Source organism: Onychomys torridus, chromosome 5, assembly GCF_903995425.1.
Source record: "Onychomys torridus chromosome 5, mOncTor1.1, whole genome shotgun sequence".
In the NCBI taxonomy this organism is placed as follows: domain Eukaryota; kingdom Metazoa; phylum Chordata; class Mammalia; order Rodentia; family Cricetidae; genus Onychomys; species Onychomys torridus.
Window position 1 is genome coordinate 85438364 of NC_050447.1, and position 19537 is coordinate 85457900.

At 40.8% G+C, this 19537-nt stretch overlaps 1 protein-coding gene across 4 annotated transcripts in view; it reads right to left on the reverse strand.

The window, feature by feature from the left end:
* Nucleotides 1-19537, reverse strand: part of Mpp7 (membrane palmitoylated protein 7) — a 217419-nt gene that overhangs the window by 75102 nt on the left and 122780 nt on the right. For all 4 annotated transcript variants that reach the window (XM_036188122.1, XM_036188121.1, XM_036188120.1 and 1 more), the window contains exons 4-5: nt 5363-5440; nt 2483-2563 (exon numbers count right to left, since the gene is read on the reverse strand). In XM_036188122.1, coding sequence (XP_036044015.1) covers nt 2483-2563; nt 5363-5440 — 159 coding nt within the window. The remainder of the gene's footprint in view (nt 1-2482; nt 2564-5362; nt 5441-19537) is intronic.

Below are 19537 nucleotides of genomic sequence, written 5' to 3' on the forward strand. Positions count from 1 at the left end.
TCTGCTGTGTTTCTTTGCTCAATGGGCACCTCTCCTACCACCTTCATTATTCAAACAGATCATCTACAAGTTCTACCCAGGGAGTCTGGCAAAAAAAAACAGGCACTAAATAGACATCTAAGAAACAATGGTTGGAGGTATATCTCATTTCATTTGCAAATTACCAAAGATAAGCTATAAAACTTACCCAAGAAAAATGTGGTAAGCCTGTGAGGTCTATATGTTATTATTGTATAGTGACCATGTATTTGACTGAGCACATCTTGGTATGTTTGGTGGGGAAAAAGTCTTACTATTCTGGGGGTACATCTCATGTCTCTCCTCAGTACTGTCAAATAACTGAAACAGAATAGCAGTCTAAAATTAAGCAATTTCCTTTATCCACTAAAAATTTAAAAACTGCTTACATTATATAAGAATTGTATAGATACTGTATTCCATTTATCTTGCTTCCTGGGATAATAGAATTAAGTGGTTATATTCTAAAAAACCTAAAATTTGTTGGTTTTCTTTTTGTTTTTTTTTTTTTAAAGATTTATTTATTTATTATGTATATAGTATTCTGCCTGCAGGCCAGAAGAGGGCACCAGATTTCATTACAGATGGTTGTGAGCCACCATGTGGTTGCTGGGAATTGAACTCAGGACCTCTGGAAGAGCAGTCGGTGCTCTTAACCACTGAGCCATCTCTCCAGCCCCCAAAATTTGTTTTTAAGAGAAGCTATTTAAAAGAATTACCCATAAAAGTGACACTCAAGAGGTGGAAGCTACAGAAATTCCTTCAAGGAGACTAATGTCAAAGCTAAGACAACAACAGAAGACAGATACACTCGTCACAGAGTGAGGCTGCTCACTGAAATACCATGGCTGGCTCCCATCCACTCTCCATGTATATTTCTTGAAAACACATCTTTCATGCTAACCTTGCACCCAGGTTTGGGTCATACTGCTTTATAAACATGGAAACTAAACAGATCATCCATCTAACATATTTTCCACATGATGTAGTTTAGTTATTCAATCACTGTGAAGTTTTATCATACAGATATTCCCAATGTCACTGAATAATGCTGACTCTTGAACCAAATACCATTTTCTACCCAGAATGATGTCCTTATTATTAGCTAATTTCACTTTAAGCACTATTGGATAGAACAGCAAAACCTTTCATTTCTCATCTGAAACATTGCTTTCAACTTCTTAGTATTTTTGAACCAAGACAACAACCTCACTAAAGAATTAACCAGCCTCTCACAGCCACCACACCCTACCGTGGCTGAGAGTAATTTCTTACAGACAGTACAAAACCAAACAGAGCAATCTTCAGAGCATTGTCTGACTGAAAAGTTCCTTCCCGAAGCACCTTAACATCAAGCAACATTTGCTCCAATCTTGTCTTGCGTTGGAATTAAAATTTAAGTTCCTGAGTCATTACGAATCAATCAGGCTTATGGTACCCTTTATAGTCCATTTTCTTTACAGCCATGTCCTTGCACATGCTCTCTAGGGAGGGGACATCACAGTCCCTGCATGGTTTACTCCAACTCCGAGTCATCACTGTATCTTTTAAAATGTAAATTTGAGAGCAAATAGAGCATGGCTCCAAAAGACATTCCTCCCAGAAGGGCAAAATCAGGTTTCTCATCTTGAAGGAGTTGGCAGTGGGCGATCAACATGATCAAAATACATTTTATGAAATTCTCAAAGAATTAATAAAATATTATTTGAAAAAGAAATCTCACCCAACATCCTATGATTATCAGTAGTCGTCACACAATCATCCGTCATTTAATTACAAAATTCAGATGAGACGATATTTTATACACAATGGCAACAATGTTGCATCCAAATGTATACATTACAGGACTTTACACAGTCTGATTCGTGCACTCATGACCTTAGAACAAGGGCAGAAAAACCATGAATCACCTTCTCTAGCTAGATATCTCCCAGCTAGAGGAAGGAAGGTTATAAAATTACAAAGTAGCGAAAACAAGAGAACTGAGGTCTGGCCGCCAGTGTTCCCTAATTACTTTACACTTGGAAACCACTCCGCTCTGTAACACAGGATGGCATCACAAAACAGGAGTTGGTAAGAAAAGGAAGCAAGAGATGCTAAGGAAGGAGGAACGGAAATGCTGAAATCCTGTCATAAAGCGTCTTGCCATCAATTAGCCAAGAAGAATAAGCCAGCCTGAAATCACCACAGGGTCTCTGTTCTGTACCCACCACATCAATGGAAACCTGACTTTCAAAGCAAATCAAACTTGTCAACTCTGATCCTGGCTTGCAATTACAGATCTGCACAGTTTAAGTACTTCCTCATACTCTTGAAGAAGCTCGGTTATTTTTCCCGATATGATTTGGGGTACACTATTTAAATGAGCATTTACTTGAAAATATAAACGCGTGGAGCGACTCGCCCGCAGGCCCCGTAAGCAGCCCTGGAGAAGGTGTACTTCACAGGTGCAGTACATTCTCACCTTCACATTCGGTTTTGACAGCAGTTTCAACAGCTCTCTGATCTCACTGTTGAGTGGCTTGTTCTGGAGCTCCTCAGCCAGCTGCAAGGGAGATTACATCAACGTGAGCAACAGTTCACAGAACACCATGAGATTCGCCGTGTCACGACTGAATCTGGTTTTCTCAAAGCTATTGCTTTCCAGGGCTACAGGATAAGTCGGCATGAAATGAAGCAGACCATCAACCCAAGCTCTTCTTTCCAGGCCCACAGCAGACCAGATCCAAGCCTAGGCTGAGCACAACTGGAGCAATCCCATCAGCCAGTTCACCTCCTGGTTTACTGCCAGGAGGGCAGATCCCAGCACTTCATCTGTGTGAATGGTCTTCTGCACACAGACAAAGGGCCATTTGTAAGAAGGCCTGGATCGGCTTTGACAGTGTACAAAAAAGCAAAAAAGACAGCTTCTGAATGAGGTGGTGAAATCCTCAGGACTTCCAGAAACCCACAGTAGTTGTGCTGTGCAGAGCTGGGATAAAAAGAACTCCAATGCTCCTAACAGAGTCAATGGTCTGCGGCTTTTACTGTGTTTCTGTACATGGTCTACACAGTCTATTAAATATGAGCCAAGTTCATCATGAACCCATAACAGTATGGCAACTACCCTGGTAACAACAATGTCAGCGCTACTTTATTGTAACCATCAAGAATGCCTACCTGCTGGTTCAGAAGAAAAGACTGGAATTTTGAACCTGCTCTCCACTATGAGATATGGAATCTTTTCACCATAAAGAAGTATGTTGAGGTAGCAAACTAGCTAACTGCCTTGAGCTAATCCTTATGAAATATGTATGTGTGTGCAAGGGGTACTAAACCACATCCCATAAATATATACAATTATCATTTGCTGATTATAAACAAGGTAAAATGTAAAAAGAGAACTTCCCAGCATTTTCTAGTCAATTTTAGGCTATAAGAAATGCACACACACACACACACACACACACACACACAGGGAGAGAGAGAGAGAGAGAGAGAGAGAGAGAGAAAGATTCAAGATTCAAACAGTACAAAAAAGATTAGAATTATGTAATATATGGTGTGTTATTAGAGTATATATTCAGTATCTTTTCTTAAAACATATCATGAAACTGCCATTTGCCTCCACTGTCCCCACAATGCTGGCAGGACAAGGTGGTTTTTAGCTATGGAAGAGGCGCTTCCTGCAAAGGTACAATATATAGAATATACAGAAGGCAAAAATCAGAGGAAATTGATAGATTCATCAATTACACTATAAAATAACTTATTTTATTGATATACAGAATTTTTATATGATGTTTAACCTATAAAAACAGTTCTTTACTCATTACACACGTGTTTTAACATTTAGATCCACTACTCCAGTGAATTAAACACTATGGTTTATCATAATTATACAGATTCCAAAGTGTGATTATTTCTGGAAGTTCCGGAGCTTGAATCCACGGCTTCTCACCTGCTTGTGACATACTCTGATGCTGAGTGACGGCCCCTGCCTTGGATTCGTTTTTATTTAACAAACAAAAGCAAAATTGGGGGCTGGAGAGAAGGCTCAGCGGTTAAGAATGACTGTTGGTCTTCCAGAAGACCTGCGTTTGGTTCCCAGCACCCCATCAAACAGCTCACAACCACTTATAACTCCAGTTCCAGGGGATCAGACACCCTCTTCTGGTCCCCACAGGTGCATGTGTGCACACACACAAATAAAAAGTGGTAAAAATAAATCTTTAAAAGAAGTTGTTATATTTTGCTTGAGAGGGGGATGTTAGTTTCCACACAGATATTTCTAAACCTCCCTACCCTCCCGCTCCATGTTTTCATTCTGGTTCTTAAGACTCCTTCAAGTTCCAACTGCAGCAACTTGTACAACTATCTTTACACCTTTATTCACCTTTAAAACGTCTGGGTCCTGTGCTGGACAAGTACACTTCTTTATGGGACCTGTGTTAAAACACACTGCAGAGAAAATCAAAAGGGACATGCCTGGGGCTAACCAGCCATCAACTCGAATGTTAGTTACAGGGGATATAAAACCAGGATATAAGATCAGCCTTGGAAGACAGTTGATTTGTTGATTGTATTGGGGCCCTGACATTCTGCAACACTGAGTTACAGTTAGCTTTGCACACCGAGGGCACAACTGAAGAGCAACACATAAGATAGAACACTCAGTACCACACACCAACACACGTTTGTCTAGCTCTGCGCCCTTACAGTTTATCCAGGTGTGTTCTCAATTCATCCGAGGCTGAAAGCCAACAGTAGGAATCAGCAAGTGAGCTCTCCTTCCCCAGGCTTAAAATAAAATTATAGCGACAGGAAATTAACTACTCCATCAATGCCAAATGCTTCTAAAATTTATTTTTTGGTTATGAAGGTAATTTGGAATGGTCTAATATCCATAAATCATTACTATGCTCCATAATCCATTTTAAAAACAATCCTGCCTTTTATGGGTTTAATATGCCCAATTCCTATCCTAGTATCTGTCATTTTTGGTACTGTCAGCAATGTAACTATCTCATTTGTCTTTATTTCTCCAAAGCATTCCCCTCGTGTGACTTTCACAGAACACTGATGCCAGGCAGTTTTTCTCTGTGTAGAATTTGAAGCCTACAATTTCTATTACATAGTCACTGAGGCATAATACCAGGGTAGCTTCATGTACAATTTTAGATAAAGAAAGTGGGTAGAAATCCATACAGCATCAGCACAGCTTGGTGATGACAGAGATTTGGGAAACATTTGCAACTTCTAGTTTTCACTCAAAGGATCACACACATCTGTCTGCAGTGGGGTGGGTCCCGCTTGGGACAGGTCCGTGGCTGATACATCCTACAAACCAGGAAGGCACACTTACATCATCAGCCAAGGCTGCTGCACCATGGAGAATGGGCACCGGGCTCTGCTTCTCGTAGTAGTGAAGTTTTTCATGAATCTGGAAGAAAATCAGAGCAGTATGAGTTCACCTGCTGGCGAAACATCATAAACACTTCAAATACTTTCATAACTAAGAAAAGAATCAGGTCTCTCAATCATTTTAAAGTCGTGTGTTCAAATCAACCCGAAGAATGGCCGAGATGCGTGTGTCATCCACCAATCACTGCCAAGGGCCAAAGGGCAAAAGTACCCTCAAACAGTAAAAGCAGTGAAACCCTAGTGTCTCCTCCCAAACAGAGCCCACTGTTTGTGAGATACACTGCCTCAAGATTTCAAGTATCATCTGTAGTATACGCTCCCACAAAACAACAACAAAAATCCACTCTGAACAAAGCAAAGCAATAAGCAGCAGTCCCCTTCTGTGGCTGGCGTACAGGCACTGCAAAGGGGTAAGCAGGCTCTGGGGGCTGATATAGCCAGGCACACATGCACCTGACTCAGCATGCCATTCCCACAAATTGTTACACACCCCCCCACCACCACCACCACCACTGTTGTCACTTCTCAAATTCAAATCTCAGAGAAATTAAGAGATTTCTTTGGACCTCAGGCATCTTCACTATTTGGGTTAAATCACACCATGCCCCATACTGTCAAACAAGTTAATAATATTAAAAAGTAAAACCAACCCCTCTTCCGTGTCTCATCATCATGACTCAAGAAACACACACAAGGATGGATTTTAATGCACTATTAGGCAAACTGAGCTTCTTTAAAAATATTTGGCCTGGGGAGACGGCTCAGCAGTTAAGAGCGCATAATGCTCTTTCAGTGGACTCAAGTTCAAATCCCAGCTTCCACATCAGGCATCTCACAACCACCTGTCACTCCAGCTTGGCTGTCTTTGCCTCCACGGCCCTGACATATACCCACATACCCACATATAGCCACACATACAGACATAAGATGATATAATAGACCTTTTCAAATGTGTTGTGGTGTAGTAAGTGAAACCTTCTTTGACCAATGTGTGAACGGCCATCCTCATTTATGTTTTCTTCATAGCATTTAAAACACTCCAGTACTACTTTAGCCTGTACTTACAGTCAAGAAAACTATCCTCTCCTGTGTTTGAAAAACAATGTCTCACCATCTCCTGTTAATTATACTCAAAGCTAGCCAACCCCTTGTAAGAGACTGCAGGAGAGATTTTATTTTGATTGGCTAGACGCTCCTGCTGAGAGCAGATCCTATTACTTTTTGGCAACTTGGTATAAAAGGTAGGACATTGGGGAAAGGTCTGTGACAGTTATGGCCTTACCAGAATGAGCAGAGTAAATTGTTTTTAATTTAATATTTTGGAGCTGTTAAGTTCAAATATTTATCACAAATTGTAAAGAATGTTAAGACATGAAATAATTTTTAGCAAAGCATGGAATAATGATTTGAAACAAAACTCAGGCCTACTGAAAGTTAAATTCATTGTATTTAAACAATTACGAAGCACTGGGCTGCGCTGCCACAGCCGCCCATCAGACACCCCCTTATGATAAAACTCACCTAGCTTTACCACGGTCACTTTTCAGAATGCTTCCTGTTGGAGTGAACAGAGGCTCACACTCAGGAGGCACATTTTTAATGCCAGCACGTAGGATCAGAAGTTCAAGGTCATCTTCAGCTAGACAGGGAGTTTGAGGGCACAACCATCTCAAACAAACAAACAAAACATACGTTCACCTCTAGATGCAACCAGTTTTGAAAGAAAGCTATAATCGCCTTCAACTGGACACAATTGAAGAGTAAATGTTCAGCTTTAGTAAGGAGATCTGCTGTCAATGTCTGATGTCAGTCACACATGTAACCTGAAATGGAGCTGCAATCATCGAACTATATATACATGGAATTTAGTAAGCAACTGCCATGCAGTCACTGAAACTAAACTCCTCCATGACTGCACAGGGCATTTAAACTGGGGGGTGGGGCACTGCCACCACAGTCTTCTGGATGTGATTAAGTAAGCCATCCCTGTGGTCCTTCACCTGGCTTCTAGGTAGTAAACACTGACTCTTGCTTAGGCCATGTCTAGGCAGTCACAGTGGTGAGACTTCCTGGCTAGCTTCTGACAATTCTGATTAAGGATGGCGCCCATAGACAGGCGAATGCTGACTGGGGTGGAGGCTAGTTACAATCCTATGCAAAGAACCAACTACAGACAACCAATGAATGCTGAGAGCGAGAGAAAGTCTTCCCCGGGGAAGAGCACACCGACCAGCAGCTATCCAGTGCCAAACAGTCAGCCATGAAAACATATACTTCAAAGTAACATTATACAGACTGAGCAGGTTATATTTATGTACTTAGGAATACACACACACACACCACCATCACCACCACCACCAACAACAATAATTAAAGAAAAAGAGGCCTTGAATTTGAAAGAGAGCAAAGAATGGGGTACTTAGGAGGGTTTTAGAGGGAGGGAAGGGGTAAATGTTATTATAATCTTAATTTTTTTAATTGTTAAATGTAACATTGATACTGCTGCTTGATAATCTTTCTACAGTGCTCCTAGGGTTCTGCTGCTGGCTCACTCCTGCACACAGAAACTTCTCTGGGAACTTTTTCCATTTTGCTGTCCTTTGCACCATTTTGTTTTCAGAGATAAAGCCTCTCTGCAACCCTGGCTGGCCTCAAACTTGCAATCTCCTGAGTCTCCCAAGCACTGGAATTAAAGGTGTGCACCACTGCCTTGGCTACTTTATTTACTTAAAATATAGATGTGGGAGGCAGGGTAATTCTGATTATTAAAAAGAACATTACAGCCAGGAAGAGTTGGAAATTATTAGGATTGGGGGTACTTTATTTTTTTTTCCAAGCAATGATGGATCCTTTTTTAAGTCATGGCTCAAGGGGGGTTTAGAAACGATTTTAAAAAAGAAAAGTTTAAGCCACCAAATACAACAAAAACCATTGTGCAAAAGCAACAGAGGCAGCTGTATGCTCCCCTTTCATGATGCTACTAACAGTCTATGTTTGGGCCTAAAAACAAGACTGGTAAGAATCCGCATCCTTATTTTAATGTAATACTTTATTGCTTCACCTAATAAGTACACCCTATCATGTGAACTCAGCATTATAAACTCATCAAGAATATTTAAAAGTATTCACTTTTACCCACTGTCTTTTTAGCAAACACTACTATACTATACTTTTACTGTGCTGTGGGATTCCTCTTTTTTATTTTCTCTTTAGAATTTCACCATTAATCTTCTTGAGGCCAACATTTGCTTTCCAGCACTGAGTCTAAGTGCCCAGTGTTATATTTATTTAATGTGCTGATTTTATCCTCAACTTGACACACTGAAGAGTCACCTGAAAAGAGAAATCTTCAATTGAGGAACTGCTCAGATCAGACTGGCCTGTGTGCATGTCTGTGAGAGACTGTGTTGATTAAAGACTGAAGTAGAAGGACCCAACCACTATACGTGGACCTGCTTTTAGGCAGGTGGGTCTGGGCTGTATTAAAACAGCTAGCTGAGTATGAACTAGAGAGCAAGCTAGTCAGCAGCATTCTCCACTATGAAGAAGTTCAGTTCTTGCTTGAGTTCCTGTGGTGGTGACTTCTTCTAGTGATGATCTGTGACCTGGACATGTGTGTTGAAATAAACCCTTTCCTCCCTAAGCTGCCACTGGTTGTGGTGTTTACCACAGCAACAGAGATGTAACTAGAACAACTGGTTTTTAAAATGTGAAAGCATTCCATCTTTTGATGTGTTTTAAAAACACCTCCTGAGTTACATTCTCCCATTGCAACACCCAATGCTGGGCTCTGAATCGCTGGGTCTGTTGTATTTTGGAGAGGCAAATTTCCTGCCCAACTTGATTTCTTCCCATTTGGTTAGTGTAATTCCTTCCTTTAAGGCTCCTCTCTCTTCCATGAGTTGTAGACAACAGAATAAGTTATTTCTCATCTGGCCTTTTAAAATGTACCTGATCTATTTAAGGAAAAGACACTCTTAAAACTTACTGAATTTTCTTTTACCATTTTCTACATTCCAGCTTCTCTTGGTCTTCTCTCTCCTTTTGCCTTTCATCCCCTCACTCAACTAACATGGAGTTTAGATATTGTCAGGAAAGCACCTTTTAAATTATTCTGCCATTTCTATTTTCTATTGTTTTTATTTTTTCATTTTTATCTTAAATCTCTCTTTCTCTCAACCTTAAAGTTAAATCATGTGCATCATAAAAATTATTGGCAAACAAAAGATAAACCATACTACTCTGTTTGAATTCTGCTTGTTTATAAAGACATTGACTGAAACATCTATTCCATGAGGATTCTGAGCCAATCTAAAAACAGCATGTATCAAGAGTGTAGGCATCTTTAACCTTTGTATGAGAAGACAAGATGTGAGAGTGCACACACCCTCTCCAGACTCCGTGTATTTTGCTGAGCACGGCACATGTGCAATGTGCTGCAGATAAATGTATTTCTTACACACGGAAGTGGGTGACGATCAGTGCAGGTTTTTGTCAATTTAATTTTCATCATCATTTTAGAACTACTTAAGCACAGTATCTGTATGGCACATGACCAGTTGCACAGTAGTGTGACAAAGACATGGAGTAGATGGTACATGAAATAACATGCTTTCTCCTCCAAGTCTCACCTCTGCTTTCCATTCATGAGACATGTATAATGATTAGGAATATACAAGGACTCCACAGGGATTTTGCTTGTATTCATTTTAGTCATGATATGGAGCATACAACACTTATGCTTTAAAACATGGGAGGGGCTGAGAATAGAGTCAAAGCCTGTGCATGCCAGGCAAGTGTACCACTGAGCTACGCCTTTAGAAGTTTCTCTAACATCTAGAGATGGGGATGTAGTGTAGTGGAAGACACTTGCCTATCATATTCAGGGCACTGGGTTCTATGCCCAGAAAGAAACAAAACTCTAAAAAGCCTTACACACAAAGCTCAAGTTTGTGTAATGGTTGATACTGTCAATTTGACGGGATGTGGAATCACCTAGGACTCAAAGCTTTGGTCATGTCTGTGAGGGAGTTTCTAGATTAGATCAATTAAGGTGGGGGAAACCCACTCTAAATACAGAATCCCATGAACTTGTGTCCAAAACCTAAAGGAAAAGGGATAAAGATGAGCACCAGCGTTCACCTCTCTCTGTTTCCTTATTGTGGGTACAATGAGATCCACTGCTTCATGTGCCCACCATGAACACCCTACATGATGGGCTGTCCTTCTCTAAATTACTTTTTGTCAGTGTTTCATGACAGGGATGAGAAGAATAACTAATATAATGTTTCATTTCTGAAATGAGTTTAACCTTAAAGAAAAGAAGCCAGCCAAGCATAGTAGCACATATCTATAATTTCCACATTCCAGAGACCAAGACAAGAGGATTCCATGTTTAGGGCCATCTTGGTCTATATAGTATAATGCCATCTAAAAAAAAAAGTTAGTTAAAAGGAAAAAATAAAGAAAAGGGAACACCTGTATTTAGTACCAAGACCAAAACAGACGTTTAGTATACATACTTTAGACAGCTTATAAAATAAACCATGAGAGAGATGGCTACAAACTCAACCTTCCTTCTCTTTCTTCATGTCCTCCAAGAGGACACGTATCTTTCCTTACACACTTGCAAGCATGTACCCACAAACACTATCTGCTATTACCTATGTCTCCAATGTAGGTGGTGCTATAACACATGAACATGTACAGTTAAAAATGAAAATTTTAAAAATTCCATTTTTGTTCTACTTGTCAATTGTCTTAAACAATACAGTGGCCCTAGACAAGCAGGCATTGTTTGAATAGCTAAATACCTTGAGCTTTTTCTTCCTGGGCTGTGCACTGTGCTTTTCTACCCTAAGACCAGAGAGATTCCTGAGGTTTCTTGACAGTGTTCCAGCACCACTGTGTACAAGAAACTCTCCACTGTAGTCACAACAGCCTCTAGCTTCATCTTTTCCCAAAATGCAGCCCCACTGTGATGGTTAATCTCAGCTGTCAACTTGATGAGCTCTAGAGTCACTGGAGACCCGCCTACGCACGACTGTGGGAGGGGAGGTTATCTTGATTAGGCTTATTGAAGTGGGAAGACACATCCCTTCTGGGTTCCATGGATTCTCACCTGCATAAAAGGGAGAGGTGAGCCAAACACAAGCATCCATGGCTCCACCAGCTGCCTCAGGCTCTGGCTGCTGTGACTTCCCCTGCCACGAGGGACCATAGCCTTGAATGTGAGCCAAAATACTGCCCCCTTTAAGTTGGTTTTGCCAGACATTTAATAACAGCAAAATGAGAAGTCACCAAGACACCCACTTAATCTCTTTGCACTAATTTTAATGTTATTTAAAACTCACATACTGGGGCTCAAGAGACTGCTCAGTGGTTAAGAGCAGCAAGTACTCTTGCAGAGTATTCAAGTTTGGTTCACAGCTGCTGTGGGATAGCTTTCTGTATGCTTTGAGTATGTGTTGTAATGACTGTTTAATAGAGAAGCTTCTCTGGCCTATGGTGAGTCAGATCATAGCCAGGCAGGAAATCCAAGAGAGACAGAGGAAGAAGAAAGGCAGAGACAGAGCAGACACCAGCCGCCACCAAAGGAGAAGCAAGATGCTAGCACCCAGGTGACACCACAGCCACATGGCAAAACATAGATTAATAGAAATCGGTTAATTAAAGATGAAAGAACTAGCTAGCAAAAAGCCTGCCATTGGCCATAGAGTTTGTAAATAATATTAAGCCTCTGAGTGGTTATTTTATACACGGCTGTGGGACTGGAGAAACCTTCTGGCTATGCCCAGCATTCACACTTTAACTCCTGTAGTCACCATAACGCTTGGGAAATCTGACCCCACTGGCCTCCACAGTCACCTACACTGACGTGCACATACATACATACATACATACATACATACATACATACATACACACACATACACATACACACATACACACACACACAGTTTAAAAATAAGCATTTTTAAAAATGAAACACAGCTGGGCACAGTAGAACCTGCCTGTACTCCAGCTATGGGACTTACTCAGGAGGTTTGCCAAAGCCCAGAAATACAAAAGAACACACCCTAGGCATGGAAGGGAGATCCTGTCTAACATATAAGTGTAAGTCAAAATAAACTTTAAAATAATAAAATTTGTAGCTAGACTCTACACTGCTTGGTTAAAACAATAATTACTCCATTTTTGTGATAACTATTGAGGCCAGACCTTCATTCACCAACATGGCTTTCATAATCAGCCTAGATACTTGGATTCCATAGAAAACCTACTTCATTTTCTCTCACATTCTGTTAACTCTCTTCCAGTTCATTTATTTCTCTTAAGCTGGGTATTTTATGGGGTTTCCTACAAAGGCAAATTAACTCTGGCTTCCAACAGAAGAGCAGTTAATTTACTTATGACAGGGTTATCACAAAAGGGACAACTACTACTTATGCTCAGGAAAAGCACTCAGGCAAACGTACATCAGAGTCTGCAAGAGGTGTTGCATCCATCCAGCTCATGTGGTTCATTCTGCTGGGCACCTGTGCCTGGACCTGATGCCTTTTCTTTTCTTTTAATGTGTTAAGGACTGCACCCAGGGCTGCGAACATGCTGAGTAAACATGCTTCCTTTGAGGTACACCTTAGCCATTGCATTTCTTTAAGCACTGAAAAGAACAGTGCGTCTCATTTAGAATAATTTTTCAAGTTACAACAGAGATCCTTCTCATGCTGTTGTCTGTAGATTTCTGAACCACAGAGAGTTTGTGGGTATAGTCATGTTCATAAGCACAGCTAAGACACAAAGCTTTGAGTCTGTTCTTTTCCAAATATATATGCAAAACATGGTGACAATGAGGATACCAACACTGAAAAGCCTTCTACAAGAAAGTGCTGGAAGCAATGAGTACCATGCCTTCAGGTATCTCTATGCAAATGAATAATTCCTGGAAGAAAGGTGGTTACAAAACCATATAAAAAGGGAAGTACACCTTCAGGCAAGGTGTCTACAATATCTCTATGCAAATGAATAATCCCTGTAAGTAAGGAACATGGTTACAAAACCCTAAAAAAATGAGAAAGTACTACAGCAGCTTTCAGGCTGGAGTTAAATTATTAAAAGGCATCAAATCATTAACTTTATTGTGCTGGATGAAAATGTGGTGGTTCCATTTGAAATTACTCCTTAGAACATTCTATACAGCCAAATTCCCTCAGTTCCTAGAACAATACTCTAGAGAGAGTAGCCAAGGGATATTTGGGAACCTTTCAGCAAGTCAACAACAAAAAATCAACTTGAATTATACATCCCAGAAGCAGGTAATCTGCTTTGTTCTGAAGCAGCCCAATATTTTACATACATCTTTCAGTCTACAATGATCAGATTCCCAAAACATATTTTCACTTATTCTATATTAAACAGACTTAAAAGAAAAAACGAACAAGGACCCAACAGCTAAGATGAAATGTAGCTGGTAATTTCTCCAGCTTCATCAACACACTTCTGAAATATATGCTTGTTTTTTATGTGCGTGCTTGGTGTGGTGATGACCAACACTTCAGTGTCCCCGCTTTGATCTGGGTGCTGGTCTCAGCACTTTTAACCATGAATGCAATAGTCAACACAGTGAAAGCAGCACACCCCATCAGGATATTCTCAGGAACACAGCTTTGACCTTTTAGTTCCATCAAACAGTCTTGGTGAGTCTGTGGTTCCCCAAACCATACTATAAGAACTAGCACTACCTCACACTGTAAGAACCTCTGAACACACGAACATGTCACATCGAAAGGAACCCAGCACAGCTCCTGTGGCAGTGCAGCTCAGAGCCAACTCCCTGACCCTGGTACAGGAGCAAGCTCTTTTCACCTGACGTGAGCTTTCTTGAGAATGTCGCATTCTACCTGAAACCACAGGTCCAGGTACACAAAGTGGACTCCTCTCACAATGGGCGCTACTGTTCTGGAACCATGATCCTGGCATCTGAGAAGAGGTGACAAGAAACTTTCAAAACAACAAGGTCACTTACACAGATTTACAGAACAGGCTTGAGCATCTCATGAAACGCATGTCTTTATCCACCTTTGTCTGGTATCACCTGCAGGCCTGTAACCAGAAGCCCCTCTGTTCCTTTGTCCCGCATTTCCTCCTGTGCTAACAGCATGCTGTCATCATTATTTCAACTTTATGATAATCTAGAACAGTGGTTCTCCATCTTCCTAATACTGCGGCCCTTTAATATAGTTCCTCGGGTTGTGGTGATCCCCAAACATAAATTTATTTCCATTTCTACTTCATAACTATAACTTTGTTACTGATATAAATTGCAATATAAACATCTGACAATGCAGGATATCTAATATGTGATATGCAGGATATCTTTTGACCTAACTCCCAGGGGTTGTTTGGCAGCTGACCACCGGGTTCTCCCAGCTGAAGCCACACTTGGCAAAAAGGCAGCTATATGTCAAGCTCCCCATTCTCTATGCACTTGGGCGTCAGTGACGTCTCACGATTTCCTATGCATGGGTGCTTAATATTCTCTATCATGGTTAAACTTACAGCTTCTACTGCTACTATACACAGGGTGGTTGCTTTCAATTTTCTCTTTCTGTTGGTTGTAGATATCTAGATATACAGGTGAATTTGTACACAGACCCTGCAGTTAGCCACCTGCTCAGCTCTCTATTAAACTAACCTGAAGATTCACTTCAGAAACAATCACATCATCCATGAATTTTAACAGTTCTGTTTCTTCCTTTGCAGCCTTTATTCACTTCCCTTTGGCTTACCAGGCTAAGGAGGTTCTCATTCCAGTAAGGTGAAAGCATACCACTGATGTGCCTGCAGGGACACTCGGGGACTATAACCTCACGAAGGCTCAGAGCTAAGCAATGGCCTTGTTGAGAGGTGGCGAGTGTTCTCTAGTGAGCCTTTGAGTCCCTCCTAACTCTGAGACCGGGACTATCTTTGCCTTCTGAAAACTGTTTCTAGCTTGTTCTCCTTCCACTTCTTAAGTGGACACTTAAGACGAACACTTTGCTTATTGCTTAAAAAAAAAAAAAAAAAATTTAAAGACACTGTCTAATCGTGTAGCCCAGACTGGCCCCAAACTCATGAAACCCCTACCTCAGTTTCTCAAGTAATAATAGGATTTGAATCATGCGCCACAATGCCCAAGTCTTCATTACATTTATCCTTTCTCTTACACCTTCTGCCTTCTTGACCATTGTGCGTACACTAAGAGCCTCACTTTTAGTGTTGACTGTGTTTTTCTCCTTTATTTCTCCAGTACCAATGGTTTGAAGCTTATGCATTCTAACCATGATGCAGAGTCACCTCAAATTCTCACAGATATATATCTAGCTCAATCCTAATGAGTTAAACACCATCTGCACACAATTTACAGATATGCACACTTCAAGTCCTATTACACCCCTCCCAGCTCATGCGTTTACTATGTCTAATGTAGTGTCAAACACACCAGCCCAACACACGGATCACAACCTGGCCTTTGCACTTCTTAGTATTCTTCGTATTTTCTGTCACTGCATTATATATTTAAGCAGAATAAAACATGTAATTATGAAATACTGGGCCTTGTCTTCCTTCCTGCTACTTTCTAAAGACATATTTCATACTTACCAGTTTTCTTCTAGTCTAACAAAGTTGCAATTGAAGTCTTTAAATTACAAGTATGTTTTTGAAGTTACATTTTTCACTACACATGATAGGTCATTCCCAATCATCTCTGTCGGCAGCTCCCCATGGAATCATGTCCCTTATATCTGCAACGGTTACTTTTGGGTGTCAACTTGACTGGCTCTGCAGCCAACTGGGCCATATATTTTTTAGCTGGCCTATAAAGGGATTTTGTGGAAGGATTACCTAAGGAAGGAAAGACCTCCCAACAGAGTGGGTAACATCTTTAGCCACAGCCCAGACATTCGGAAGTTGGAGTGAAAGGCTTTTGCTTTTTGCCATGCTAGTGTGTGCTGCCATCCTTCACTGGCATCAGAACCCAGTCACTTCCTGTTCTGAAGCTTCCTGGTGTCAATGTAGGCTGAGACGAGCGGCCTTCCAGAAATCTCCCAGGCCTTCATTGATAAATTGGGGTGCTGAAGCATCCAACCTCACAGACCAAAGAGCTAGGAAGTTCTCAGCCTTTCCAGTGTATAGATGGCCATGAGAAGACGTATATAAGCCAAGTTAGTAAACCCTTTTTAGTACCTGTCCTCTTTATATTTATAAAGAGCCTTGACTAACACAGTATCTTTACGGTTTCCCTCTTTTACTTTCAGATTTCAGTGAGAGGCTTAGACAAGTCTCCCATAAAGTAAAATAACTATAGCTACATAATATAGAAAACATAAAATAAATATAGCTATAAAATAGCTGTACATTCTGAGTTAGTAAACATTTGATTTATACAACTTCAGCCAAATATTTCACAGTGGTTCCAGGGATAAATTAAAATTTCTAAATTCTGCGAATGGGAGCTGGAAAGGGGTTAGTGTTAAAAGCACTGGCTGCTCTTGCCGAGGGCCTGTGTTATGTTCCCAGTACTCTCATCAAACAGTGAGCAACTGTCTCTAGCACTAGTTCCAGGGACTCGGACATTTGCTTCTGGCCTCCACGGTCACCTATATGCACATGGTATAGGTACATAATAAACTCAGGCATGTACCTATACACAGAAATTGAAAATAAATATTTGTAATTCTATAAATGTTACTTAAGTCCAAATTAGGAAGTATCTACTAGTATTAAGTACTATGCCTCACCAGCACCAAGCAGATAGGGATCAAAAACAACTCACACCCCGTTATCTTGAAGTTTCTATCTGGTAGAGGGCTTGGCATTCAGAAAACTAATTACAACTAACTGCAGTAGCTCTGACTTGCTTTCTAATCAGTTTTCTAAAAACAGAGAAATCAATGACAACCAGAAGCTGAAAAGTAAGGGAAATTTCTACAAGTCACTTCTCCTTCCTTTTATATTTTTAAGTGTAAGGTTCTCTGCTGTGGGAAAAGCCCATTTTTCTTAAGGTTTTGCATTTTAATAGCTGGAGAAAAATTGCTGGTTAGACTTCGTGGCAATACAGAAAGTAGGCCAAACCATAGAACTGAGGATACATCAAGCGAACCCATAGATGTTCAAAAGCAAAAACATGTTATCTCACTGGAAAGAGAAGCTATAATTTAATCTTCTCTGCAAATACATGGAATCATTTTCTTTCTTTGCTGTGTATGTGTGTGTGCCTGAGTGTAGTTTTTGTGTACCACATGCCTCATGAGCCACACGTGTGTAGGAGCCTGGAGAGGTCAGAAGGGGTGTCAGATCCTCTGGACCAAATAGTTACAGATGATTGTGAGCCACCCAACGGGTGCTGTGAACCAAACTCGGGCCTACTAGAACTGCAAGTGTTCTTAACCACTGAACTATCTTATTTGAAGTCTACATTTGAAACCAGACATTCCAACTACACCGCAGTCTGACCCTGGCAGGTAAAGTACTCTGTAGACTCCCCAGTTAAGTCGTCTGTAACCCAGCCACATCTGCACTAATCTAACTGTGGTGGGATGTGCTCACATGGCATTTCTACAGTTTACTCACTCTTTGCAGTCTCTTTTTAAACAGCAGACTTCCTACAGTTTAGATATAGCTTCCCTTCTTTTGGCAGGCCTTTCTTTTGGGAGCAAACTGAGAGTGGCTGGTCTCTCAGTATCATGCAATTACTCAAAACCCAAGCACCTTTCTATCTGAGTGGCGGAGCCACATCCTAGAACACGAGCTACTCCTTATGTGCACTGAACAGCTTTGCCAAAGGAGCAGCCATGCCATAGAGATCTCACAACAAGATCCTAAGCTAAGGTCTTTGCAAGCTCCCAAAGCTGCCGGATCTCAAATGATGCAATGTACTTTCATTGGCCCACAGAGAGGATGATGTCACAGACTCTGGCAACCCACTTTCATGAAGTTGTAAGATGCCAAATCAAGCGGTCCTGTGAATTCCAAAGTCTCACTTCATCCAAATGTACATTAGGACTGTACCCTGCTGTGGATTTTAACATTTGGCAGAAATAAACATGATAGGAAGTAAAATTTGTGATTTAGAAGTGGGTACTGTTGGAACTTTATACAACAATTTCCAAAACATACCTATGTCGATCCCATTCGACCCCCTTAGCCACTCTATTCCTGGGAAAGCTAAGCAACTCCACATAGCACATGCTGAGACTGTTCCCCCCAGACACATGCCCTGTCCCAGACACATATATATATATTAAATTTCTGCCTCTGCCAAAGCTGCTACTGTGGAGGTATCCAGATTTTCCTCCACAGGCTCAGATCACAAGTATACCAGGCATTTGGAATGGGTGGTAGCAGAAAGTGGACTGTGGGGCTAAAATGAATAATAATACTTTTCATCAACCTCCAAAGAATCAAAATAAAGCTAATATCATTAAGGAACTCAATATTAAAAACACTTCGGGTTATAAAAATTATGCCAGTTATACTACTGATTGCTCCTCGTATATCTGTTTATGTGACTGCCAAAATATGAGTCAGGCTCACAAGAAATTAATTTTATTTTTATATTTTCTTTTAATCACTGCCAACCCTAATATTTTATTCAAATAGGTTTTTATTCTGTTGAATGAATGACTATGATACCTTCCAATGACTACTGATAATTCTAATGCCAATGCATACTGAGTGCTACTGTATCCAGACTTGGTACACTTTGTGTGACTGACCTCTTGGCACTTCACAGACATCCTCTGAAAACTATGATTCCCACACTACTGTCTACATATTATAGCTTTGGGGGACAGCATGAAGTGCCGGGGATGCCTATGAGGACAGAAACTGAAGCCCAATTCAAACCAGATACTCTGTCACCCAGCAGAGCCATTTCCAAGCATGTTTGCATAAGAATGTTCTATGTACACAAGCAGTTGAAAGAAACCCATTTCCCAAGTCTACACACAAAGGCCTATGGAAGAACATTATCACCATCCACGCAGCATGCGGAGCAGAGCTAAGGATCTAAGTACTTGCCCAGCATGCCCAAGGCCTTAGGCTCAACCCTGAGCACAAGAGTGAGTGAATGAAT